The sequence below is a fragment of the Oncorhynchus kisutch genome, linkage group LG13, assembly GCF_002021735.2.
Source record: "Oncorhynchus kisutch isolate 150728-3 linkage group LG13, Okis_V2, whole genome shotgun sequence".
Classification (NCBI taxonomy): domain Eukaryota; kingdom Metazoa; phylum Chordata; class Actinopteri; order Salmoniformes; family Salmonidae; genus Oncorhynchus; species Oncorhynchus kisutch.
Window position 1 is genome coordinate 76,309,702 of NC_034186.2, and position 25,561 is coordinate 76,335,262.

Sequence of the window (25,561 nt, forward strand, 5' to 3'; positions counted from 1 at the left end):
ATGTCATCATAGTGTCAGGTTGCACCACTCAACAGCGGAAAAGCATTGCGTATGGTATATTTTGCATACCCACTCTTATCACCTGCGAGTGTCAATCAATTTGAAAGTGTGCCCATTGAGCGACACGAGAGAGCGATTATCATTGGCGAGATGGGAAAGGAGGGGTGGGACGTCAGAGAATGCCCTTCCCGTTTGGACAAGAGAGCGTGGCTCACGCAAGTGTCAAAGACTCTTCCAAGTTCCGACGTTGGGTGCATTCAATTAATTTGGCAGAAAGGGATTTACACACAATTTCCATTTATAAGGGAACCAACGCGTTCAGAGGTAAGTGCAGTAGAAAATGTAATGTTACGTTAGATGTTACTGTTTCCTGGTTCTCGACAGAGGTTAAAGTAACTATCTGGATTTTTCGGTGGAAGGGATTCAAGTTTTTCATAGTAGGTTGGCAGAAAACGGGTTTTATTTTCAATTGAATAGTACATGTTTTATAACGGATGTAGTAAAGTTTCAGTATTATTTAGTTCTATATTGTGTTACCACCGATGGTCACAATGTTTCACTCGATTATGATGTTTTATTTTTCTAAATGGTTCATCAGTGGAGATGCCGTGTGACAGTTGACATTTTAGAGTACACACCTTCTTTGTCGACACTGAGATGGGTAACATGCAAATTAGGTGTCAGGGAGCGATGATTCATTGCCAGGCTTAGGTTGAACACTTATCTAGTCGATGTTAGGCTGGAAATGTTTAAACAAGGCCAGCAGTGTAGCGTTGTGACCATTTTTGGTAATTTTCTTTCCCTGAGACACAGATAAATATATATAATAGGCTGTTGGCACACAGACGGAAGAAGCATGTGACAACTCAAAAATAAATGTAATTAAAGATGAAAGAGAATGAGAGAAACTCGTTTCAAAGCACATCCTCTATTACCCATGCCTATTTAAGCAAATATAAAGAGGCAAAAGTGCAGTTTGCAGTGGACGCCTGTATAGGCCAAGTGTGCTACCACTGGCGCCGAAGCGTTTGTTAATTTGGGAAGTTGATGGGTCAAGAGTGTGCGTCTCAGAAGTTTGCTACTCTGTCGAGAGCTCCATGGCTGCCAAATTAATACACCACTTCAGAGGTTTTGTCTAGAAGGGATAGTTTTAGTTCAAATTGACTTTTCGTAGCAGGTTTCAGATAATTTATGCAGCAGGTTGGGCGAATGAAAATAGCAGGTTAAGTGAATTAGGTTAAGTTTAGGAGTATATAACAGTATAACTTTAGACCGTCTCCTCGCCCATACCCGGGCGCGACCCAGGGATCCTCTGCACACATCAACAACAGTCACCCACGAAGCATCGTTACCCATCGCTCCACAAAAGACTACTAGGTCTCAGAGCAAGTGATGTCACAAATTGAAACGCTATATAGCGCGCACCACCGCTAACCGTTTCACATCCGTTACACTACACCTGGCTATCAGCGGAGTCTCGTCTGGCAGCGACAGTTAATTCAGCCTCATTTACTGTATTTTATGAAAACATAGCTGATTTGGCTGACTTGCTTAAGGATCAGTGCCCCGTCAATGGGACAGTTGTAAATCATGCAGCGGGTTATGTCAAGAACGCAGATTTTAGAGAAAAAACAAATGTCTGTACATATTTTACCCTTATTTAACCAGGTAGGCTAGTTGAGAACAAGTTCTCATTTACAACTGCGACCTGGCCAAGATAAAGCATAGCAGTGAAACACAAACAACAACACAGAGTTACACATGGAATAAACAAACATACAGTTACTAATACAATAGAAAAAGTCTATATACAGTGTGTGCAAATGAGGTAGGATAAGGGAGGTAAGGCAATAAATAGGCCATAGTGGTGAAATAATTACAATATAGCAATTAAACACTGGAGTGATAGATGTGCAGAAGATGAATGTGCAAGTAGAGATACTGGGGTGCAAAGGAGAGAAATAAATAAAATAACAGTATGGGGTTGAGGTAGTTGGATGGGCTATTTACAGATGGGCTATGTACTGGTGCAGTGATCTGTGAGCTGCTCTGACAGCTGGTGCTTAAAGTTAGTGAGGGAGATATGAGTTTCCAGCTTCAGTGTTGAAAAAAAAATGCAGTTCATTCCAGTCTTTGGCAGCAGAGAACTGGAAGGAAAGGCGGCGAAAGGAGGAATTGGTTGGTGAAATATAACTGATGGTGCGGGGGCTACGGGTGGGTGCTGCTATGGTGACCAGTGAGCTGAGATAAGATGGGGCTTCACCTAGCAGACTAATAGATGACATTGAGCCAGTGGGTTTGACGACGAATATGAAGCGAGGGCCTGCCAACGAGAGCGTACAGGTCGCAGTGGTGGGTAGTATTTTTATTTTTTATTTCACCTTTATTAAACCAGGTAGGCTAAGTTATCATTTACAACTGCGACCTGGCCAAGCTAAAGCATAGCAGTGTGAACAGACAACACAGAGTTACACATGGAGTAAACAATTAACAAGTCAATAACACAGTTGAAAAAAAAGTCTATATACATTGTGTGCAACAGGCATGAGGAGGTAGGCGAATAATTACAATTTTGCAGATTAACACTGGAGTGATAAATGATCAGATGGTCATGTACAGGTAGAGATATTGGTGTGCAAAAGAGCAGAAAATAAATAAATATAAACAGTATGGGGATGAGGTAGGTAAATTGGGTGGCCTATTTACCGATAGACTATGTACAGCTGCAGCGATCGGTTAGCTGCTCAGATAGCAGATGTTTGAAGTTGGTGAGGGAGATAAAAGTCTCCAACTTCAGCGATTTGTGCAATTCGTTCCAGTCACAGGCAGCAGAGAACTGGAACGAAAGGCGGCCAAATGAGGTGTTGGCTTTAGGGATGATCAGTGAGATACACCTGCTGGAGCGCGTGCTACGGGTGGGTGTTGCCATCGTGACCAGTGAACTGAGATAAGGCGGAGCTTTACCTAGCATGGACTTGTAGATGACCTGGAGCCAGTGGGTCTGGCGACGAATATGGAGCGAGGGCCAGCCGACTAGAGCATACAGGTCGCAGTGGTGGGTGGTATAAGGTGCTTTAGTAACAAAACGGATGGCACTGTGATAAACTGCATCCAGTTTGCTGAGTAGAGTATTGGAAGCTATTTTGTCGATGACATCGCCAAAGTCTAGGATCGGTAGGATAGTCAGTTTTACTAGGGTAAGTTTGGCGGTGTGAGTGAAGGAGGCTTTGTTGCGGAATAGAAAGCCAACTCTAGATTTGATTTTAGATTGGAGATGTTTGATATGAGTCTGGAAGGAGAGTTTACAGTCTAGCCAGACACCTAGGTACTTACAGATGTCCACATATTCTAGGTCGGAACCATCCAGGGTGGTGATGCTAGTCGGGCGTGTGGGTGCAGGCAGTGAATGGTTGAAAAGTATGCATTTGGTTTTACTAGCGTTTAAGAGCAGTTGGAGGCCATGGAAGGAGTGTTGTATGGCGTTGAAACTCGTTTGGAGGTTAGATAGCACAGTGTCCAAGGAAGGGCCGGAAGTATACAGAATGGTGTCGTCTGCGTAGAGGTGGCTCAAGGAATTGCCCGCAGCAAGAGCAACATCATTGATATATACAGAGAAAAGAGTCGGCCCGAGAATTGAACCCTGTGGCACCCCCATGGAGACTGCCAGAGGACCGGACAACATGCCCTCCGATTTGACACACTGAACTCTGTCTGCAAAGTAGTTGGTGAACCAGGCAGGGCAGTCATTAGAAAAACCGAGGCTACTGAGTCTGCCGATAAGATTATGGTGATTGACAGAGTCGAAAGCCTTGGCAAGGTCGATGAAGACGGCTGCACAGTCTTTTATCGATGGTGGTTATGATATCGTTTAGTACCTTGAGCGTGGCTGAGGTGCACCCTTGACCGGCTCGGAAACCAGATTGCACAGCGGAGAAGGTACGGTGGGATTCGAGATGGTCAGAGACCTGTTTGTTGACTTGGCTTTCGAAGACCTTAGATAGGCAGGGCAGGATGGATATAGGTCTGTAACAGTTTGGGTCCAGGGTGTCTCCCCCTTTGAAGAGGGGGATGACTGCGGCAGCTTTCCAATCCTTGGGGATCTCAGACGATATGAAAGAGAGGTTGAACAGGCTGGTAATAGGGGTTGCGACAATGGTGGCGGTTAGTTTCAGAAATAGAGGGTCCAGATTGTCAAGCCCAGCTGATTTGTACGGGTTTTGCAGCTCTTTCAGAACATCTGCTATCTGGATTTGGGTAAAGGAGAACCTGGAGAGGCTTGGGCGTGTAGCTGCGGGGGGGGTTGGAGGCTGGCCGAGGTTGGAGTAGCCAGGAGGAAGGCATGGCCAGCCGTTGAGAAATGCTTGTTGAAGTTTTCGATAATCATGGATTTATCGGTGGTGACCGTGTTACCTAGCCTCAGTGCAGTGGGCAGCTGGGAGGAGGTGCTCTTGTTCTCCATGGACTTTACAGTGTCCCAGAACCTTTTGGCGTTAGAGCTACAGGATGCAAATTTCTGCCTGAAGCAGCTGGGGCTTTGATGACAAAACGGATGGCACTGTGATGGACTGCATCCAATTTGCTGAGTGTTGGAGGCTATTTTGTAAATGACTTCGCTGAAGTCAAGGATTGGTAGGATGGTCAGTTTTACGAGGATATGTTTGGCAGCATGAGTGAAAGATGCTTTTTTGCAAAATAGGAAGCGGATTCTAGATATCATTTTGGATTGGAGATGCTTAGTGTGAGTCTGGAAGGAGAGTTTACAGTCTAACCAGAATATGTGGACAACTACAAATACCAATTCAGGACCGTCCAGAGTAGTGATGCTGGACAGGCGTGCAGGTGTGGGCAGCGATCGGTTGAAAAGCATGCATTTAGTTTTACTTGCATTTAAGAGCAGTTGGAGGCCACGGAAGGAGATGTTAGTTAACAGTGTACAAAGATGGGCCAGAAGTATACAGAATAAGTGTCTAATATCGGCTGAAAGCTTAAATTCTTGTTAATATAACTGCACTGTCCAATTTACAGTGACTATTAATGCAAAAAAATGTCATGCTATTGTTTGAGGAGAGCTCCTAACAATATAACACTTTTTTCACCACGATAGGTTTGAAAAATTCACCTCTGAAGGTGAAATGTGAACTTCATTCTGAAATCTTGCTCTGATTTATCATCCGAAGGGTCCCAGAGATAACATGAGGTGTCGTTTTGTTAGATAAAATCCTTTGTCATATCCTAAAAAGGTCCATATGGCATGCACGATCAATTTTGTATTTCCACTCGTTATATTTGCAAAGTAAGGAATCTGTGAAAATCTCACCCTAAACGTTGTTTTAACAAGTCAAATCATGTTCATATGTATTCCTCAGAGATCCTAGAAGGTAACAAGACTTCACTATATCGTTACGGGTGTAGTACACCATATTTGGTCCGAGTGCGATGCCTTAATGGCACGCCGATGTCGCGGGCGGTCATCACTTGAGCTACTATATCTTGTCAAATAAGCACCAATCGGGGTCAAACAAAGCTAGCTAGATAGCCAGTGAGCTGGGCTTTACGGGAGTATCCGGGAACCATGTATATGTTGTAAAATGTAGCTACTAACCTTGTACGACATCATTTTGGACAAAAATTAAAAGGATATTGTAGGTTGTTTTGTTGAATGTATAAATAATATGGCTACTAATACTTGGAAAGCTAAATCAAGTCCAAGTATACAGATTTGACGATATCCTTGCAGAAAAATGTCATATGAATGCGAATGTCTCCTTCATGATTTGCCCAAATATACCTGGGGACTTCACACTAAAAGTCTTGTAGTTCACTCATACTTCAAGTTATCCATCTTAAACATTGCACATTCACTGCTGCCATCTTGTGGACACTATCAGAATTACAACCAGTGATAGCTACCACTGTGACCTTTTTCTTCCATTTCAAAGATGGTGGTAGAAGACCTGTTGTTTTTTCTTTGTATTTTCTTCTACCATATCCTATTGTGTTTATATTCTCCTACATCCAATTCACATTTTCACAAACTTCCAAGTGTTTCTCTGCTGCCAATGACTGGAAAGAACTGCAATTTTATTTGTATTTTTAAATCCCTGAAGCTGGAGGCTCATATCTTCCTCACTAACCAGTGATTTTTTTTTATTATGAGGGGGAAAGGGACCAAATTATTAGGGTGAGTCAGTTTACTACACTACAAAACATCTTAGCTATATTCTACATATCCCCCTGGAATATTACATTTATGCAGCAGCATACAATACATTGTTGGACTCACCTTGTTGTGTTGTGCTCACTTGAACAGGAAGGTGATGCAGCGGTCCTTCGTGGGCAATTTCTGGCATCAAACTTTGGCATCAAAGTCTGGCATTCTCTGGATTTATAGTGCTTTCAAGACAACTGGGAACTCGGGGGGGGGGGGGGGGGGGACAAGGTGCGCTCTAGAAAGAGGCCCAAGTACCGACTTGTTATTTAGAGTTGGATGACCGTTCAAAACGTATTTTCCCAGTCCGAGCTCTTTTTTTTTAACGTGTTCCCAGTTGTCTGGAACTCACTGAGGTCGGAGATTTCCCAGTTCCGGGTTTCCAGTTGTTTTGAATGCTGTATTCAAATTGTTTTTAATAACCTGCCCAGGGACTGCGGTTGAAAATTAGCCGGCTGGCTAAAACCGGCACTTTTACTGAAACGTTGATAAATGTGCACACTCCCTGTAAAAATAAACTCAAACTGTAGAAGTCTGGGTTGACCGCATGGCTAATGTATTCACCCTTTTATGGCCCATGGTGTTGAATGTTTATCCTTTAAGCTTGGAAAAGAGACCCTTAAACCCAGACTTGGACTACACACCCCCTCCACTGAATAGCAGGATAGTGATTGCTTTGCAATGTTTGCAGTTAGCCACTGATTCCTTCCAAACCACTCATTGTTGAATTTGAAATTTCCAACTTCTTGTGTAATGTTTATGTCCAATTTCCGATGAGCAACGATACATTTTATGTATAATTTCTCTTCATATGACAAGTATTGAAAGGATTTGCCAGTAGATTGTTGACTTGGTTCATGATTTTGACTGCTAGCTAGGACTTTGAAATGTTGACATGATCAGTCCAATCAAAGCTACGGTAGATATGTGATTTGACGACAAAGACCTTGAGCCTTCTTGGATGGGCACCCAAGGGACTTGAATTTTCAAGCTCTACCTGTAGATTTTGCGGTGACTTAGTGTCCCCATGAGACACCTGCATTTCGGAGCTGCCTTAAGAAAGCAAAAAAGAGACTGTATGCGGCTTTATTAACTCAATGATTGTTTGTAAACTCACATTAATGCCAAAATAACACGCAAAAAAATATATACATGTGTTATTTGTATATTTTTTAGCTCTGCCCTGAATGACGGGTCACCACTGCCTCTTTAAATGCTCCACAGTTAAGACAGTGGCGCTCCTTCAGAATGCGTGTGCATGTTTGATTGATTCACCAGGGCACTGTTCACTCTTTCTGTCTTGGAGTCTATCTCATTGGCTCTATATTTAGCTAGGCTAATATCTATATTTAAGTCATTCCGCGATATGCTCCACAATGCTCGTTGGCCCGAGGCGACGTTCAACAGGCCTCTCATGGGAAGAGCCTGATTAGAAGACCTAAATGACTATGGGACAGAGAAGAGACATGGGGGACTAAAGTGTGTCATGCTGTGATCTGACAGAAGTGGCATGATTGAAGATGGTGTCAGACACAATGACAATAATAACCCGTATTGGAAGTAGCCCAGAAAGTCCAATTTAATAGAAGAACATACTTTTAAAAGTAGACAGGACACTTTTTCCCCCTAATTTCAATAAAAGTGCTAATGCATGTATGCAGTTTATTGCGTCGTTTTAGAACCCTGTCCAGTATTTTCATTCAGTTGGTTTCTGCCCCAGTAATTTCAGCCAGAGTGGAGGTGCCTCCTGCACTGCCTGGCCAGACATAGAGTCACAATGACTAGAATGGACTAGTTCTCTAAAATCCACCATCCACCGAATGACAATAGAATTTGCCATTTTGTGCATGTGTAGTAGAACTTTGAGAAAGGCACAATAAAAGAGATTGTGGTTGGCATCAATTAATCGAACATTTAAAAAAATATATTATAATAATACCTGGCCTTCCTGTACCTAGTGTGGCTCCAGGTGTAGGCCAATCCACTGCTTCTTTGAGAATGTCTGTTCTACTAATTCTAATTCTACAATGGCCCGAGCCATAGTAACCCCTGTTTCTGCCAACGCATGCGTCAGCCAGTCAGAAGCCAGGGTAGCCACAATGCTAGCAACACACACTATACTACTAATGAAGGACTAAATACACTCACAGGAGTGTGCACTTCATGTACACACACACACTTCCTGTGCATGTAAAAACAGAGGATGTAAATGAGGAGTTTAAGCAGCAGAATGAGGAGTGGAACAGTACTGTAGCATACTGATGCTGTAGGGCCTTCAGTAGCAGAATGAGGACAGTACTGTAGCATACTGATGCCGTAGGGCCTTCGGTAGCAGAATGAGGAGTAGAACAGTACTATAGCATACTGATGCCGTAGGGCCTTCAGTAGCAGAATGAGGACAGTACTATAGCATACTGATGCTGTAGGGCCGTCAGTAGCAGAATGAGGACAGTACTGTAGCATACTGATGCCGTAGGGCCTTCAGTAGCAGAATGAGGACAGTACTGTAGCATACTGATGCCGTAGGGCCTTCAGTAGCAGAATGAGGACAGTACTGTAGCATACTGATGCCGTAGGGCCGTCAGTAGCAGAATGAGGACAGTACTGTAGCATACTGATGCTGTTGGGCCTTCGGTAGCAGAATGAGGACAGTACTGTAGCATACTGATGCTGTAAGGCCTTCAGTAACAGAATGAGAAGTGGAACAGTGAACTGTACTGTATCATACTGACTCTGAGCGGATGGTCGGGGGGGCGGAACAAGAAGCCCAAACAGATACTTTATCTTGCCACTGTATCTGATCCCTTTGGAAATACCTGGATTTCGGCATAAATTGGTCATAAAATTTGATCTGATCTTCATCTAGGTCACAACAATAGACAAAGTCTTCTTAAACTAATAACATTTTCATGTCTTTATTGAACACACCGTGGAAAAAGTATGTGAACCCTTGGATTTAATAACTGGTTGACCCTCCTTTTGGCAGCAATATCAGACCTGCACTCCTGCACAACAGTCATGAGGAATTCTGGACCATCCCTCTTTACAAAACCATTCTTTATAGTTGGGAGGATGTTTTGATGTTTGTGTGCTGTGCCTTTTTTCTCCACACATAGTGTTGTGTGTTCCTTCCTTCCAAACAACTCAACTGTAGTTTCATCTGTCCACAGAATATTTTGCCAGTAGCTCTGTGGAACATCCAGCTGCCCTTTTGCGAACTTCCGATGTGCAGCAATTTTTTGGGGGGACAGCAGTGGCGTCTTTCGTGGTGTTCTCCCATGAACACCATTCTTCTTTTATGCATCGTAGATTCGTCAACAGATGTTAGCATGTTCCAGAGATTTCTGTATGTTTTTAGCTGACACTCTAGGATTCTTCTTAACCCCCATTGAGCATTCTGCGCTGTGCTCTAGCAGTCATCTTTGCTGAACTTTCTCCATTTACATCAAAGCTTTTAGAGATATTGTTGTAACCCTTTCCAGATTTATGCAAGTCAACAATTCTTAATCTTGGGTCTTCTGAGATCTCATTTGTTCGATGCATGGTTCACTTCAGGCAATGCTTCTTGTGAATAGCAAACTCAAATTTTGTGAGGTTTTTTTTATAGGGCAAGGCAGCTCTAACCAACATCTCCAATCTCGTCTCATTGACTGGACTCCAGGTCAGCTGAGTCCTGACTCCAATTAGCTGGAGAAGTCATTAGCCTAGGGGTTCACATACTTTTCAAACCTACACTGTGAATGTTTAAATGATGTATTCAATATAGACAAGAACAATACAATAATTTGTGTTATTAGTTTAAGCACACTGTTTGTGTCTTGTTGTGACAGATGAAGATCAGATCAAATGTTATGACCAATTTGTGCAGAAATCCAGGTAATTCCAAAGGGTTCACATACTTTGTCTTGCCACTATGTTTGACTAAAATAATCATTTCAAACCTTGCTTACCTTTGTGTACAACCACATGTCTCTCTGTTATGCATGGGAATCCTTACAACAGACTTATTGAATTAAAATCTCTTGGAGCTGATTTCCTGGTGTTTTTACAGTCTTTTTAGTATCTGTACATAAAGTCTATAACAACACTATTCAGGCCCTGGGGGCCTCTCTGCAGTACTGCTGCCTTTCTCCTCTCCCTCTGGCCCTTACTCTATCAATCTAATGTAATCGCCCATGACAGGCACACACTTGGTTTCCCAGGTTTAAATCAGTTGAAGGAAAGAATGAAAACCATTAAACTGTGGACCTTGAGGCCAGGATTTCAATATTGCTGGCCTACTGTAGGCCTATCTATAGCCTGTGCTGAAGTACTGTGTTTGACTTGCAGGTGCTGGTCAGAGCCACGAGGGGGCAATGTCTGACAACAGTGGTGCTGCCAACAGCAGTAGCTGGACTGTCCTCACAGCTGAGGTACGCTCTCTTTACACTTTAGTGTGTGTGTGTGGGTGTGTGTGCGAACTGCAGAGTTTACAAAAGTTTGAGTTTTGAACATTTTGTTTTTCAAATGAGATTAATGTGTCACCATATGGGTCAATTAAATAATGTGTGTGTCTCAGGAGACTGTTGCTGAGACACTGAGTCCTGTAGCGGAAGGAACAGAACACCATGAAGATACACCCAGTCATACTGCTGCAGAGAAACCTACAGGTACGCCCAGTCATACTGCTGCAGAGAAACCTACAGGTACGCCCAGTCATACTGCTGCGGAGAAACCTACAGGTACACCCAGTCATACTGCTGCGGAGAAACCTACAGGTACACCCAGTCATACTGCTGCGGAGAAACCTACAGGTACACCCAGTCATACTGCTGCGGAGAAACCTACAGGTACACCCAGTCATACTGCTGCGGAGAAACCTACAGGTACACCCAGTCATACTGCTGCGGAGAAACCTACAGGTACACCCAGTCATACTGCTGCGGAGAAACCTACAGGTACACCCAGTCATACTGCTGCAGAGAAACCTACAGGTACACCCAGTCATACTGCTGCAGAGAAACCTACAGGTACACCCAGTCATACTGCTGCAGAGAAACCTACAGGTACACCCAGTCATACAGTGAGCACCAAAAGTATTGGACATGTTTTGGCTCTGTACTCCAGCACTTTGGATTTGAAATGAGGTTAAAGTGCAGACTCAAGCTTTGCTTTGAGGGTATTTTCATCCATATTGGGTGAACTGTGTAGAATTAACAGCACTTGTTGTACCCCTAGTATAGGGAACAAATTCACTTCTCAAATCAAAATGTATTTGTCACGTACACATGGTTAGCAGATGTTAATGCGAGTGTAGAACATGCTTGTGTTTCTAGTTCCAACCATGCAATAATATGTAAAGGGTAATCTAACCTAACAATTTCGCAACAACTACCTTATACACACAAGTGTAAAGGAATGAATAAGAATATGTACATATAAATATATGGATGAGCGATGGCAGAACGGCATAGGCAAGATGCAGTAGATGGTATAGAGTACAATACATACATATGAGATGAGTAATGTAGGGTATGTGAACATTATATAAAGTGGCATTGTTTAAAGTGACTAGTGATATATTTATTACATCCATTTTTCCATTATTAAAGTGGCTGGAGTTGAGTCAGTGTGTTGGCAGCAGCCACTCAATGTTAGTGGTGACTGTTTAACAGTCTGATGGCCTTGAGATAGAAGCTGTTTTTCAGTCTCTCGGTCCCTGCTTTGATGTACATGTATTGACCTCGCCTTCTGGATGATAGCGGGGTGAACAGGCAGTGGCTCGGATGGTTGTTGTCCTTGATGATCTTTATGGCCTTCCTGTGACATTGGGTGGTGTAGGTGTCCTGGAGGGCAGGTAGTTTGCCCCCGGTGATGCGTTGTGCAGACCTCACCACCCTCTGGAGAGCCTTACGGTTGTGGGTGGAGCAGACCTCACCACCCTCTGGAGAGCCTTACGGTTGTGGGCGGAGCAGACCTCACCACCCTCTGGAGAGCCTTACGGTTGTGGGCGGAGCAGACCTCACCACCCTCTGGAGAGCCTTACGGTTGTGGGCGGAGCAGACCTCACCACCCTCTGGAGAGCCTTACGGTTGTGGGCGGAGCAGACCTCACCACCCTCTGGAGAGCCTTACGGTTGTGGGCGGAGCAGACCTCACCACCCTCTGGAGAGCCTTACGGTTGTGGGCGGAGCAGACCTCACCACCCTCTGGAGAGCCTTACGGTTGTGGGCGGAGCAGACCTCACCACCCTCTGGAGAGCCTTACGGTTGTGGGCGGAGCAGACCTCACCACCCTCTGGAGAGCCTTACGGTTGTGGGCGGAGCAGACCTCACCACCCTCTGGAGAGCCTTACGGTTGTGGGCGGAGCAGACCTCACCACCCTCTGGAGAGCCTTACGGTTGTGGGCGGAGCAGTTGCCGTACCATGCGGTGATACAGCCCGACAGGATGCTCTCAATTGTGCGTCTGTAGAAGTTTGTGTGTTTTTGGTGACAAGCCAAATTTCTTCAGCCTCCTGAGGTTGAAGAGACGCTGCTGCGCCTTCTTCACCATACTGTCTGTGTGGGTGGACCATTTCAGTTTGTCCGTGATGTGTACGCTGAGGAACTTAACTTCCCACCTTCTCCACTACTGTCCCGTCGATGTGGATAGGGGGCTGCTCCCTCTGCTGTTTCCTGAAGTCCACGATCATCTCCTTTTGTTTTGTTGACGTTGAGTGTGAGGTTATTTTCCTGACACCACACTCCGAGGGCCCTCACCTCCTCCCTGTTGTTGTCGTTGTTGGTAATCAAGCCTACCACTGTAGTGTCATCTGCAAACTTGATGATTGAGTTGGAGGCGTGCATGGCCACGCAGTCATGAGTGAACAGGCAGTACAGGAGAGGGATGTGAACGCACCCTTGTGGGCTCCCAATGTTGAGGATCAGAGGGGTGGAGATGTTGTTACCTACCCTCACCACCTGGGGGCGGCCCGTCAGGAAGTCCAGGACCCAGTTGCACAGGGTGGGGTCGAGACCCATGGTCTCGAGCTTAATGACGAGTTTGGAGGGTTCTGTGGTGTTAAATGCTGAGCTGTAGTCGATGAACAGCATTCTTACATAGGTATTCCTCCAGATGGGATAGGGCAGTGTGCAGTGTGATGGCGATTGCATCGTCTGTGGACCTATTTGGGCGGTAAGCAAATTGGAGTGGGTCTAGGGTGTCAGGTAGGGTGGAGGTGGTGTGGTCCTTGACTAGTCTCTCAAAGCACTTCACGATGACGGAAGTGAGTGCTACTCAATTACCTTAGCTTTCTTGGGAACAGGAACAATGGTGGCCCTCTTGAAGCATGTGGGAACAGCAGACTGGGATAAGGATTGATTGAATATGTCCATAAACACACCAGCCAGCTGGTCTGCGCATGCTCTGGGGGTATGATATAAAATTCTAACCTCTCCTGTTATTATAATGGTGAGAGATTAGCATGTCTTGGGGGTATGATATAAAATTCTAACCTCTCCTGTTATTGTAATGGTGAGAGATTAGCATGTCTTGGGGGTATGATATAAAATTCTAACCTCTCCTGTTATTGTAATGGTGAGAGATTAGCATGTCTTGGGGGTATGATATAAAATGCTAACCTCTCCTGTTATTGTAATGGTGAGAGATTAGCATGTCTTGGGGGTATGATATAAAATGCTAACCTCTCCTGTTATTGTAATGGTGAGAGATTAGCATGTCTTGGGGGTATGATATTTGTGCGTCTAACTTTCTGACTCATCCTTATTCACGATTCATTCAGGACTATCCATAATCATGGTAGCATCCACATTAATGTAGAAGTGTTTAGAAGTGTTTATTGATAATACAAGTGACTACAAAATGACACTACATTATTGACCATTCATTTCCATTGGGCACAACATAATATGAAACACAACCAGAACAAACTGCAAATGCATCCAACAAGTTTGTAGAGTAACACGCTTACTGCAATCATTGTGTGCTAGGAATATGGTACCAAATACTAAACTTTAGACTAATTTAATACACATAACATAAATGAATTTGTCCCAGTACTTTTGGTCCCCTAAAATGTGAGGACTATGTACAAAAAGTTCTGTAATTTCTCAATGGTATGGATGAATATACCCTCAGTAAAGTTGAGTCTGTACTTTAACCTCAGTCACCGTATCATTTCAAATCCAAAGTGCCGGAGTTCAGAGCCAAAACAACGACAAAAAATTCACTGTCCCAATACATGAGAGCCTACAGGTACACAACACATATTGCAACAGTGGTGATTTTAGCATGTACATCTTGGTGGGGAAAAACTCCGAAAATGTTTGATTTAGGCCAATAAAGCCACTAAACAACACTAAACAATACATGAATTGCACTATAACGGTGACAAACGGTGCCCACAAACTGTTAGGGCCGACATAAAGCATTATTTTCAGCACATTGGAGTGAATCCTTACCACTGCTACACCTGGCTATCAGCGGAGCCTTGTCTGGCAGCAACACAGTTCATTCAGCCTCATTTACTGCCTTTCAAAAAACATAGCTGATATGTCTGACTTGTTTAAACAAATGTGGTTTCTACTGATAATTAAGATGTACAAACCTGTGCAATAAGGGAACGATGAGTGGATAAGAATCAATCTGTAATTTTGATTAAGACATTAATGACATCTCTAAAACAGGCTATAGGCTACAAGTCAGAACAGTAGGCTAAATTATGAGGGGGAAAGTTACCATTAGGGTGAGTAACTATTAGGGTGAGGCACAGGAGCTACTAATAGCTTACTGTATCTCCCTGGCATATTACATAATTTATGCAGCAGCATACAAGACATGTTTGGACTCCCCTTGTTGTGCTCACTTGAACAGGAAGGTGGTGCAGCGGTCCATCTTGGGGGCAAATTTAGTCATCAAAGCCTGGCATTCGCTGGATTTATGGTGCTTTCAAGACAACTGGGAACTCTGGAGGGGGACGGGGAATGGACGGGACGGGACAAGGTCATGATCTTCAGGACGGAGCTCTAGAAAGAGGCTTGAGTTCCCGAATTAGAATTCAGAGTTGGATGACCATTCAAAACATATTTTCCCAGTCGGATCTTTTTTATTTCTTCCAGAGTTCCCATTTGTCTTGAACTCACTCAAGTCTGAGATTTCCCAGTTCCGAAATCTGCTGTGTTCAAAACAACGTGGCAGTTTTCGGGAACTTGGAAATCTGACTTGAGTGAGTTTATCCTTTGAAGCTTGGAAAAGAGACCCTTAAACCCAGACTTGGACCACACACCCTTTCCACTGAATAGCAGGCTAGTGATTGCTTTGCAATGCTTGCAGTTAGCCACTGATTCCTTCCAAACCACTCATTGTTGAATTTGCGATTTTCAACTTGTTGTGTAATGTTTGGCCGATGAGCAATGATACATTTTGTATAATTTCTCTTCGTATGACAATTATTGAAAATGATTTGCCAGTACATTGTCGACCTGACTCATGATGACTGTTTGCTAGCTAAGATTTTGAAAGTATCATGTTGACATGATCAGTCCAATCAAAGCTACGGTAGACCGGGCATTCGGAAAGTATTCAGACCCATTGACTTTTTCCACATTTTGTTACATTACAGCCTTATTTTTTTTTTAAATAATGTTTTTTTAAATTGTACATTTTTTTTATTGAACCTTTTATTTAACTAGGAAAATCAGTTAAGAACAAATTCTTATTTACAATAACGGCCTACCCCGGCCAAACCCTGACAACGCAGGGCCAATTGTGCGCCGCCCTACGGGCTCCCCCAATCTACACACAATACCCCATCATGACAAATCAAAAACTTTTTATTTTATTTTAGCAAATGTATGTGTCACATTTACACAAGTATTCAGATCCTTTACTCAGTACTTTGTTGAAGCACATTTGGCAGCGATTACAGCCTCGAGTCTTCTTGGGTATGACACTAATTTGGGGAGTTTCTCCCATTCTTCTCTGCAGATCCTCTCAAGCTCTGTCAGGTTGGATGTGGAGTGTCGCTGCTCAACTATCTTCAGGTCTCTCCAGAGATGTTTCAAGTCCAGGCTCTACCTGGGCCACTCAAGGACATTCAGAGAGTTGTCCTGAAGCCACTCCTGTGTTGTCCGGGCTGTGTGCTTAGGGTCGTTGTCCTGTTGGAAGATGAGCAGGTCTACAGCAGGTTGTCATCAAGGTTCTCTCTGTACTTTGCCCCGTTCATCTTTCCCTCGAGCCTGACTAGTTTCCCAGTCCCTGCCGCTGAAAAACATCACCACAGCATGATGCTGCCACCACCATGCTTCACCGTAGGGATGGTGCAAGGTTTCCTCCAGACGTGACACTTGGTATTCAGGCCAAAGAGTTCAATCTTGGTTTCATCAGACCAGAGAATCTTGTTTCTCATGGTCTGAGAGACCTTTAGGTGCCTTTTGGCAAACTCCAAGCTGGCTGTCATGTGCCTTTAACTGAGCAGTGGCTTCCGTCTGGCCACTCTACTATAAAGGCCTGATTGGTGGAGTGCTGCAGAGATAGTTGTCCTTCTGGAAGGATCTCCCATCTCCACAGAGGAACTATGGAGCGCTGTCAACGTGACCGTAGGGTTCTTGGTCACCTCCCTGACCAGGCCTTTCTCCCCGATTGCTCAGTTTGGCCGGGCGGCCAGTTCTAGGAATAGTCTTGGTGTTTCCAAACTTCTTCCATTTAAGAATGATGGAGGCCAATGTGTTATTGTGGACCTTCATTGCTGCAGAATCTCCCTGTAGATTTTGCGTTGACGTAGTGTCCCCATGAGTGACAGAACACCGACCCAATCACGACCCAACTAGAGAACATTTCCAACCCCTTCGCTCTGTATTTTCCGCTGGCTGCCCCACCACCACAGAAAGCGCTGAGCCTGGCAAAAACACCTGCATTTTGGAGCTGCGTTACTCAGGAAATCTAAAAAGAGACCATGTTTGTATGCAGCTTTATTAACTCATTGTTTGCAAACTGATATGTGAAACGTATTAATGCCAAATAACACACAAAACAGGTGGGGCTCTCCCCTGCCGTGAACGATCGGTAGCAACTGCAATAGTATAACCTACAGGCACTAATACTGTTATACTACTTAACCTCTAACATGTCTGTCTGTCTATCAGAGAGTAGGCCTGGGGAGGATGCCGTGTCTGCTGAAGAGTCTCACTCTGTGAAGCTACAGCAGGTTAGAGATCCATCTCTATTGACACCCCACCTAGGATCATATCTAGCTAGAGGAAACACTGACTGGTCTTGGACACTAACAGTTGTTTCACATCCATCCCCAGGAGACCCAGGAAACACAACCAGAGAGAGCCAAGGATTACACCCCTGTTGTAGAGAGTCCCACCCATGACCTTCCTTTTGACCCTGCCCCTGACTCCACCCCTGCCCTTGACTCCACCTCTGCTAGTGTTGCTCCTCCGAGCTCTCTGTTAGAAGTCCTCGCCCCCACAGGGCTTGACTCAGATACACACAGCCAATCCAGAAGCCTCCCTGGGAACCCAGCCCCTCCCATCTCTGACCCTGATTCGTTCTCTGACTCCTACACCCACATTAGCTCCTCCCCCGACCTTGAAGAGCCCCCTGCCTTGCTGCTCAACACTGAGCAGGTGGGGCTTGTACAGGAAGCGGAGGGGTATGTACAGGATGTGCATCATCATTATGAGGAAGGCCTTGGGCAGGAAGAGGAGGAGTCTGATCTGTCTGAGGTCAGGGCCAAGACAGGTGAGACACAAGGCATCTGTCTGGAGCACCGTAACAACATTAGCTTCACTGTCACTTCTCCTTAAAATGTAGTTTGTGTGAACTGTCCCTTTAACGTTAATGTTCAGTGGCTATAACTCCTCTCTTTCTCCCTGGGCCAGACTCCCATCTGGAAGCGGAGGTGGTGGGGGAGGAGGAGGAGGAAGGGGTGTCCGGGGTGAGGAGGAGGAGGAGGGGGTCTCTCCTGGCGGCTCTGGAGCGGATCGGAAGGGAGGAGGAAGAGGAGGAGGAGGATGAGTTCCGGATTCCGCAGCAGAGGGAGCAAGAGGAGACTGGTTTCTCTCTCAACAAGTGCATCCTGGGAGCTGTCATACTGCTGGGCCTCGGAACCATCATCTTCTCAGGTGTGTGTCTGCAGTTTCTGTTACTATGGTAACATACAATATTGTTACCTTTAAGTGACCTGTGTACAACTTACACACACCTGTATGTCACCTGTGCCTGTCTCTTCTCTTTGACGGTAACACGATGTGCTTCACATAATGATGAATGATTAGACTAAAGGGATTTGTCCCCCACATCACAGCTAGTCAGTAGTGTGTTGGTTGAAGTCGTGGTCGCAGATAAAGGTGTATCTGAGACTGTATTATGTCTACAGGTGTCTTCATGGACCTGGATGGTGGTAGGTTGTGTGTGTGTGTGTGTACCAGATGAAAAGAGGAGTGTTATGCAATTACACTCACATGCTTGGTTGACAGTGCTCTCCATGCTTTCCCAAGATGCACTGCTCTCTCTAGATCTACACTGTATATACAGTGCCTTGCGAAAGTATTCGGCCCCCTTGAACTTTGCGACCTTTTGCCACATTTCAAGCTTCAAACATAAAGATATAAAACTGTATTTTTTTGTGAAGAATCAACAACAACTGGGACACAATCATGAAGTGGAACGACATTTATTAGATATTTCAAACTTTTTTAACAAATCAAAAACTGAAAAATTGGGCGTGCAAAATTATTCAGCCCCTTTACTTTCAGTGCAGCAAACTCTCTCCAGAAGTTCAGTGAGGATCTCTGAATGATCCAATGTTGACCCAAACGACTAATGACGATAAATACAATCCACCTGTGTGTAATCAAGTCTCCGTATAAATGCACCTGCACTGTGATAGTCTCAGAGGTCCGTTAAAAGCGCAGAGAGCATCATGAAGAACAAGGAACACACCAGGCAGGTCCGAGATACTGTTGTGAAGAAGTTTAAAGCCGGATTTGGATACAAAAAGATTTCCCAAGCTTTAAACATCCCAAGGAGCACTGTGCAAGCGATAATATTGAAATGGAAGGAGTATCAGACCACTGCAAATCTACCAAGACTTGGCCGTCCCTCTAAACTTTCAGCTCATACAAGGAGAAGACTGATTAGAGATGCAGCCAAGAGGCCCATGATCACTCTGGATGAACTGCAGAGATCTACAGCTGAGGTGGGAGACTCTGTCCATAGGACAACAATCAGTCGTATATTGCACAAATCTGGCCTTTATGGAAGAGTGGCAAGAAGAAAGCCATTAAAGTTATCCATAAAAAGTGTTGTTTAAAGTTTGCCACAAGCCACCTGGGAGACACACCAAACATGTGGAAGAAGGTGCTCTGGTCAGATGAAACCAAAATTGAACTTTTTGGCAACAATGCAAAACGTTATGTTTGGCGTAAAAGCAACACAGCTCATCACCCTGAACACACCATCCCCACTGTCAAACATGGTGGTGGCAGCATCATGGTTTGGGCCTGCTTTTCTTCAGCAGGGACAGGGAAGATGGTTAAAATTGATGGGAAGATGGATGGAGCCAAATACAGGACCATTCTGGAAGAAAACCTGATGGAGTCTGCAAAAGACCTGAGACTGGGACGGAGATTTGTCTTCCAACAAGACAATGATCCAAAACATAAAGCAAAATCTACAATGGAATGGTTCAAAAATAAACATATCCAGGTGTTAGAATGGCCAAGTCAAAGTCCAGACCTGAATCCAATCGAGAATCTGTGGAAAGAACTGAAAACTGCTGTTCACAAATGCTCTCCATCCAACCTCACTGAGCTCGAGCTGTTTTGCAAGGAGGAATGGGAAAAAATGTCAGTCTCTCGATGTGCAAAACTGATAGAGACATACCCCAAGCGACTTACAGCTGTAATCGCAGCAAAAGGTGGCGCTACAAAGTATTAACTTAAGGGGGCTGAATAATTTTGCACGCCCAATTTTTCAGTTTTTGATTTGTTAAAAAAAGTTTGAAATATCCAATAAATGTCGTTCCACTTCCTGATTGTGTCCCACATGTTGTTGATTCTTCACAAAAAAATACAGTTTTATATCTTATTTTTGAAGCCTGAAATGTGGCAAAAGGTCGCAAAGCTCAAGGGGGCCGAATACTTTCGCAAGGCACTGTAATATTACAATTCAATGAATGTTAGAAATTGATATTCGCTTAATGATTTAGTTTTTTCCCCTGTGTAACTGAAGGGTTACTTAGCCAATTACAAATGACAAGTGCACGTTGATAATGATAACGTGTGTGTGTGTGCATGCTGAGGGGGCTTTGTGCAGGTGAATGTTGCCTGCCCATCCTCATGACACCATTTGAGTGTGTTTTGATGCATCATGTTGTTTCTCAATGCTTTGATGAGGAAGCTCCTGACATGCACTGATGCACTGTGTTGCATTCCATCCTTGTGTTTTGTTGTCATGGTGATAGTGCATCCTAGTGTTTGAGTGATGTGTATTGTCCCCAATATATTATTTGATATGTCTGTGGTTGTCTCCATTGTCTTTTATGATGCATTATACTTGTTATAACTGTGATATAATGCATTGTAACATTCTGTGTCAGTCTTGTGATGTGTTATAACAGCTGTTGTCCTTCCAGAGGGGGACTATGATGCCAGGGAGCTGAGAGAAACAGAGGTGGTGGGAAAACAGGTCAGCCTCTTTCTCTCTATCTTATCCCCTCTAACTTCAACATTCAAATGGTTGTGCGTGTGTGTGTGTAATGTGTGTGTAATGTGTGTGTGTGTAATGTGTGTGTTATCAAAGGAATGGCTGAATCCTGAGGTTCCTCTTCCACCACCTGTAGAAGTTGACAGTACAGACCAACTGAATAAACTGGCTAAAGAAGACCCACGGATAGCTGTACTGCAAGCCCAACTACTGGTAGGCCCCTCGCTGTGTCTCTCTCTCTCTTCCTCTCCCCCTCTCTCTCTGTGTGTGTGCTGCCTATATTCTCAAAGGATCCTCTTTTTTTTATTTGTTAAATCAGGAACAGAAAGAGGAGCTAAAAGTAGCCCAGAAGGAGGCGGAGGATGGAGGGAAGGAGAGAAAGAAGAGGGAGGAGGTGGAGAGGGAGCACGGTAGGCTGAAGAAAGAGATGACGTCGCTCCCTGTCCTTCAGAAGGAGAACGAGAGGATGAAGAGAGAGCTGGAGTCTGTTCCTGTCTTACAGAAGGATCTAGAGACACTCAGAGCCACAGTGACTGAACTAAAACACAGCACAGGTACTTAGGAGTAGACCTGGCTTCAAATACTATTTCAATTCATTTACAATACTGTACTTTAGCTGGGCTTGATTGAGAATGCCTGGCACAATACAATTGTCTTAACTGCAAGCCCCGCCCACCTGGTATACCAGGCATGCTAAAGCGATCCCCACCTACCTGGTACACCAGGCATGCTAAAGCGATCCCCACCTACCTGGTACACCAGGCATTCTAAAGCGATCCCCACCTACCTGGTACACCAGGCATGCTAAAGCGATCCCCACCTACCTGGTACACCAGGCATGCTAAAGCGATCCCTAAAAGTAATTGGAAGATTTCCAGTAGTATTTGAACCCACAGGTCTGTGTAGGAGAGAGGGGGGGGAGTAGGGAATGTGTAGGAGGGGAGTAGGGAATGTGAAGGAGGGGAGTAGGGAATGTGAAGGAGAGAGGGAGGGGAGTAGGGAATGTGAAGGAGAGAGGGAGGGGAGTAGGGAATGTGAAGGAGAGGGAGGGGAGTAGGGAATGTGAAGGAGAGAGGGAGGGGAGTAGGGAATGTGAAGGAGAGAGGGAGGGGAGTAGGGAATGTGTAGGAGAGAGGGAGGGGAGTAGGGAATGTGTAGGAGAGAGGGAGGGGAGTAGGGAATGTGTAGGAGAGAGGGAGAGGAGTAGGGAATGTGTAGGAGGGAGGAAGAGGACAAGGGGAAAGCACTAGCTAGTGACACTAATAGCCACAGTGACTGAACTAGCACACACACACACACACACAACATGTATATGTACACACAAACACAAAAATGTCTAATTCTCTTAAATTCTTTCCTTAGCCAAAGAAGCAGCATCACCTCCAGTCTCTGCCTCTGTCCCGCCCCCCTCTGGCCAAGCTGGGGATTACAGCCAGAACACAGCCGGAACAATAGAGAGGAAGGTCAAGAAACCAGGGAAGGGAGAGAAAACAGAGTTGAAGGAAGAGAAGACGGATTGGAATAAGGGAGGGAAGACGGATTGGAATAAGGGAGGGAAGACGAATTGGAATAAGGGAGGGAAGACGGATTGGAATAAGGGAGGGAAGACGGATTGGAATAAGGGAGGGAAGACGGATTGGAATAAGGGAGGGAAGACGGATTGGAATAAGGGAGGGAAGACGGATTGGAATAAGGGAGGGAAGACGGATTGGAATAAGGGAGGGATGACGGATTGGAATAAGGGAGGGAAGAAGGATTATAAGGTTGAAAAAGAGTGGAGAAGTGGAAAATATGACCAGGAGAAAGAAGGAAAAGAGGAGAAAGAGTGGAAGAAGAAAGAAGACAAGAAGGGAGAATGGAAGAAAGATAAATCTAGCAGAGGGGATGAGGGCAAACCATGGAAGGACAGAGGAAACAAGATGGAATGGAAGGAGAAGAGTGAGAAAAAAGACTGGAAGGTGGAGAAAGATTGGAAAAAGGAAAACCCTGAAAGATGGAGTGATAGCAAGGAGTGGAATGGAGAGAAGAATGGGAAAGAGGAGAAACATCTAAGAAAAGGAGGTTGGAATGAGGGCAGGGATGAGTGGAAGGGAGAGAAGGAGTGGAAGGGAGAGAAGGAGTGGAAGAAAGACAAGGATGACTATAAGGACCTTGGCAAAGGATGGAAGGAGAGAGGAGAGAAAAGGGAGTGGAAGGGGGAGAAGGAGTGGAAGAAAGACAAGGATGACTATAAGGACCTTGGCAAAGGATGGAAGGAGAGAGGAGAGAAAAGGGAGTGGAAGGGACAGAAAGATTGGACAAAGAAAGACAGAAAGAAAGACGTCAGTAAAGAGTGGAAGAGTAAGGACAACAGGAGAGAAAATGAGTGGTCGGATGGAAATAGAAAGATGGAAGGATTGAAGGAGGAGAGAAATGGTGGGAACTGGAAAAAGGACCGGGGGAATGACAAGTACGAGAAGGACCACCACCACCACCACTACTCTAAGGAAGGGCAGAAAGAGAAAGAGAGGAGAAGGAGAGAAAAGGGCCCTCCCCAAACCCACCGAAGACCCCCCCTTGAGCAACCTGACTACTGGAGTTACCAGAGAGAACGACTGCAGCACAAACCCAACCCTCAAACCCACTGCAGTTCAGTGGAGGCCTGCGCCCAGGCAGAGGGGCTGCTCCCTGTCACCATGCCGGAGTTTGAGGCCCTGCTCCTGGGTTACCTGGTCAAGGCAGAGAGGGTGGGGGTGGAGGCCTCCAAGAGGGAGGAGCTCCGTAAGCTAACCAAGGAGTTCTTCAGTGACGGAGTGTTCGTTCACGACCAGATGAGCTTCAAGGACTTTGTGGAGGATGTGGATGACATCTTAGAGGATATGGTGGAGGATGAGGAGGTAGAGGAGGAGGTTGATGACTTCGAGGAAGAGGCAATGAACAGGTTTTCAGTTCCAGGGGGAGGAGAGAGGGAGAAGTGGAAGAAGGATAGTGGGAGAGGACGGGTGTGATGGAGTGAGAAAGGGAGTCAATGCATGTCAGGAGGAGCGGAAAGATAAAGGAGGAGGAAAATAGATGGATGTGCTGCAAGGTAGAATTTAGGAGGAGCAACACACACATACACATATATATATATATATATATATATCTATATCCTTGTTTTTGAAAGAAAAGCACATTTTTTGGTCCATTTAAAATCAAATTGATCAGAAATACAATGTAGACATTGTTAGTGTTGTAAATTACTATTGTAGCTGGAAACTGCTGATTTTTTGTGGAATATCTACATAGGCGTACAGAGGCCAGTTATCAGCAACCATCACTCCTGTGTTACAATGGCATGTTGTGTTAGCTAATACAAGTTTATCATTTTAAAAGGCTAATTGATCATTAGAAAACATTAGTGTCTAGTTTGAGAAACAATTGCCTCACAAGTCCTCAACTGGCAGCTTCATTAAATAGTACCCGCAAAACACCAGTCTCAACGTCAACAGTGAAGAGGCATCTCTGGGATTCTGGCCTTCTAGGCAGAGTTGCAAAGAAAAAGCCATATCTCAGACTGGCCAATAAAAGAACACAGACACTGGACAGAGGAATTCGAAGGCCTAGAAGGCCACCATCCCGGAGTCGCCTCTTCACTGTTGACTGGTGTTTTGCGGGTACTATTTAATGAAGCTGCCAGTTGAGGACTTGTGAGGCGTCTGTTTGTCAAACTAGACACTCTAGTGTACTTGTCCTCTTGCTCAGTTGTGCATCAGGGCCTCCCACTCCTCTTTCTATTTCTAGTTAGAGCCAGTTTGCGCTGTTCTTTGAAGGGAGTAGTACACAGCGTGATACAAGATCTTCAGATTCTTGGCAATTTCTCGCATGGAATAGCCTTCAATTCTCAGAAGAAGAATAGACTGACGAGTTTCAGAAGAAAGCACTTTGTTTCTGACCATTTTGAGCCTGTAATCGAACCCACAAATGCTGATGCTCCAAATACTCAAGTAGTCTAAAGAAGGCCAGTTTTATTGCTTCTTTAATCAGTACAACAGTTTTCAACTGTGCTAACATCATTGCAAAAGGGTTTTCTAATGATTAATTAGCCTTTTGAAATTGAATTAACTAACACAGGAGTGATGGAACACAGGAGTGATGGTTGCTGATAATTGGCCTCTATACGCTTCCATCTAGAGTAGTCATTTACAACATTAACAATGTCTACACTGTATTTATAATCAATTTTATATTTTAATGGACAAAAAAATTGCTTTTCTTTCAAAAACAAGGACATTTCTAAGTGACCCCAAACTTTTGAACGGATATATAAATACACACACACACACACACACACACACACACACACACACACACACACACACACACACAATCTATTAATGTCTTTAAGCTTATGCTATTTTCCATTTCAACAGTTTAAAAGTATGAATGAATAATGTATTACACACAAACACACACACCTCAGGCATTCATTTCAGAGGGATCTGTGAAGTTGTTGATGGGAGTAGAGAGAGAGACTAGCAGGCTAGTGGCACTGAGGAAACAGAGGTCCATCCAGCAGTCTTAACATAGCTAGTCGGAGGGGACTAGAACGTGTCTCTCAATGGCCAATCCCAAATCAACCCCTCGCCTAACCTCTTACTGTCCCCATAGGAAACCAAACCACCCAGGATCGCTAGCCGAAA

General features: G+C 44.6%; 1 protein-coding gene across 3 annotated transcripts; it reads left to right on the top strand.

Moving 5' to 3' along the window:
- Positions 1-175: 175 nt before the first annotated feature.
- Positions 176-24,031, top strand: LOC109901425 (pre-B-cell leukemia transcription factor-interacting protein 1-like). Of its 3 annotated transcripts, XM_031787435.1 has the most exons (11): positions 176-324; positions 10,538-10,620; positions 10,767-10,857; positions 17,330-17,391; positions 17,495-17,933; positions 18,074-18,316; positions 18,571-18,594; positions 20,830-20,882; positions 20,997-21,113; positions 21,220-21,454; positions 22,263-24,031. In XM_031787435.1, exons 1-11 carry the CDS (start codon positions 180-182, stop codon positions 23,885-23,887), a joined length of 3,117 nt encoding a protein of 1,038 aa, XP_031643295.1. In that variant the 5' UTR covers positions 176-179; the 3' UTR covers positions 23,888-24,031. The 3 variants fall into 3 exon arrangements, with proteins under 3 accessions (XP_031643295.1, XP_031643297.1, XP_031643298.1); XM_031787437.1 differs by lacking the exon at positions 18,571-18,594; XM_031787438.1 differs by lacking the exons at positions 176-324; positions 17,330-17,391.
- Positions 24,032-25,561: the final 1,530 nt, after the last annotated feature.

Excerpts from the sequence above, each read along its gene's own strand:
- LOC109901425 (XM_031787435.1), top strand. The coding sequence starts at position 180 with ATGCCCTTCCCGTTTGGACAAGAGAGCGTGGCTCACGCAAGTGTCAAA. Across the intron at positions 325-10,537 it reads GGGAACCAACGCGTTCAGAG|GTGCTGGTCAGAGCCACGAG; the intron begins GTAAGTGCAGTA and ends TTTGACTTGCAG. Across the intron at positions 18,317-18,570 it reads CGGAACCATCATCTTCTCAG|GTGTCTTCATGGACCTGGAT; the intron begins GTGTGTGTCTGC and ends TTATGTCTACAG.